Below are 1350 nucleotides of genomic sequence, written 5' to 3'. Positions count from 1 at the left end.
TCCCTGGTGTCCCTGGTGGCCCCGGTGGCCCCGGTGGCCCTGGTGGCCCTGGTGTCCCCGGTGTCCCTGGTGTCCCTGGTGGCCCCGGTGGCCCCGGTGGCCCTGGTGGCCCTGGTGTCCCCGGTGTCCCTGGTGTCCCTGGTGGCCCCGGTGTCCCTGGTGGCCCTGGTGGCCCTGGTGGCCCTGGTGTCCCCGGTGTCCCTGGTGTCCCTGGTGGCCCTGGTGGCCCCGGTGGCCCTGGTGTCCCTGGTGTCCCTGGTGGCCCCGGTGGCCCTGGTGGCCCCGGTGTCCCTGGTGTCCCTGGTGGCCCCGGTGTCCCTGGTGTCCCTGGTGGCCCTGGTGTCCCCGGTGTCCCCGGTGTCCCTGGTGTCCCCGGTGGCCCTGGTGTCCCTGGTGTCCCCGGTGGCCCCGGTGGCCCTGGTGGCCCCGGTGTCCCTGGTGTCCCTGGTGGCCCTGGTGTCCCTGGTGGCCCTGGTGGCCCCGGTGGCCCTGGTGGCCCCGGTGGCCCCAGTGGCCCCGGTGGCCGTCACCTACCGCTGGCCGCCCTCTCCTTCCACTTCTGCTTGTTCTCCTGGATGTGCCTGGTCCAGGTGGAGCGGAACCCGGCCAGGTCGGCCTTGATGTCCCCCAGCTCCAGGTGCTCGTCCAGGGACTGCTGCCGCCACTGCGAGCTGGGCACACGGGCACGGGGGTTGGCACCACCCCCAGGACACGGGGGTTGGCACCACGGCCACCCCTCAGGACACGGGGGTTGGCACCACGGCCATCCCCAGAGACCCCCAGGGCACAGGGGTTGGCACCTCTGCACCCCACAGAGCCCCCCAGGACACGGGGGTTGGCACCACGGCCATCCCCAGAGCCCCCTGGGATACGGGGGTTGGCACTACGGCCACCCCCCAGACCCTCCCCCAGGACACAGGGGTTGGCACCACCCCCAGGACACGGGGGTTGGCACCACGGCCACCCCTCAGAGTCCCTCAGGACACGGGGGTTGGCACCACCCCCAGGGCACAGGGGTTGGCACCACGGCCACCCCTCAGAGCCCCCCGGGACACGGGGGTTGGCACCACGGGCATCCTCCCGAGACCCCCAGGGCATAGGGGTTGGCACCATGGCCACGCCCAGACCCCCCAGGACATGGGGGTTGGCACCACGGCCACCCCCAGACCACCCTGGGACACGGGAGTTGGCACCACGGCCACCCCTCAGAGCCCCCCAGGACACGGGGGTTGGCACCACGGCCACCCCCAGACCACCCTGGGACACGGGAGTTGGCACCACGGCCACCCCTCAGAGCCCCCCAGGACACGGGGGTTGGCACCACGGCCACCCCCAGACCACCCTGGGACA

The 1350-nt window shown here is 73.4% G+C and overlaps 1 protein-coding gene across 1 annotated transcript in view; it reads right to left on the bottom strand.

Moving 5' to 3' along the window:
* The window catches only part of LOC108510412 (cuticle collagen 34-like), a gene marked incomplete at its 5' end in the record, with an annotated part of 2110 nt that extends 1587 nt beyond the window's left edge, over positions 1-523 (bottom strand). The window contains one exon of the mRNA XM_017840085.1: positions 48-523. Within this exon, the coding sequence (XP_017695574.1) occupies positions 48-523 (476 nt within the window). The remainder of the gene's footprint in view (positions 1-47) is intronic.
* Positions 524-1350: the final 827 nt, after the last annotated feature.

The sequence above is a fragment of the Lepidothrix coronata genome, unplaced genomic scaffold, assembly GCF_001604755.1.
Source record: "Lepidothrix coronata isolate B3197 unplaced genomic scaffold, Lepidothrix_coronata-1.0 Scaffold815, whole genome shotgun sequence".
NCBI classification, from domain to species: domain Eukaryota; kingdom Metazoa; phylum Chordata; class Aves; order Passeriformes; family Pipridae; genus Lepidothrix; species Lepidothrix coronata.
The sequence above is the reverse complement of the archived record's forward strand: the minus strand, read 5'-3'. Positions and strand labels throughout refer to the sequence as shown.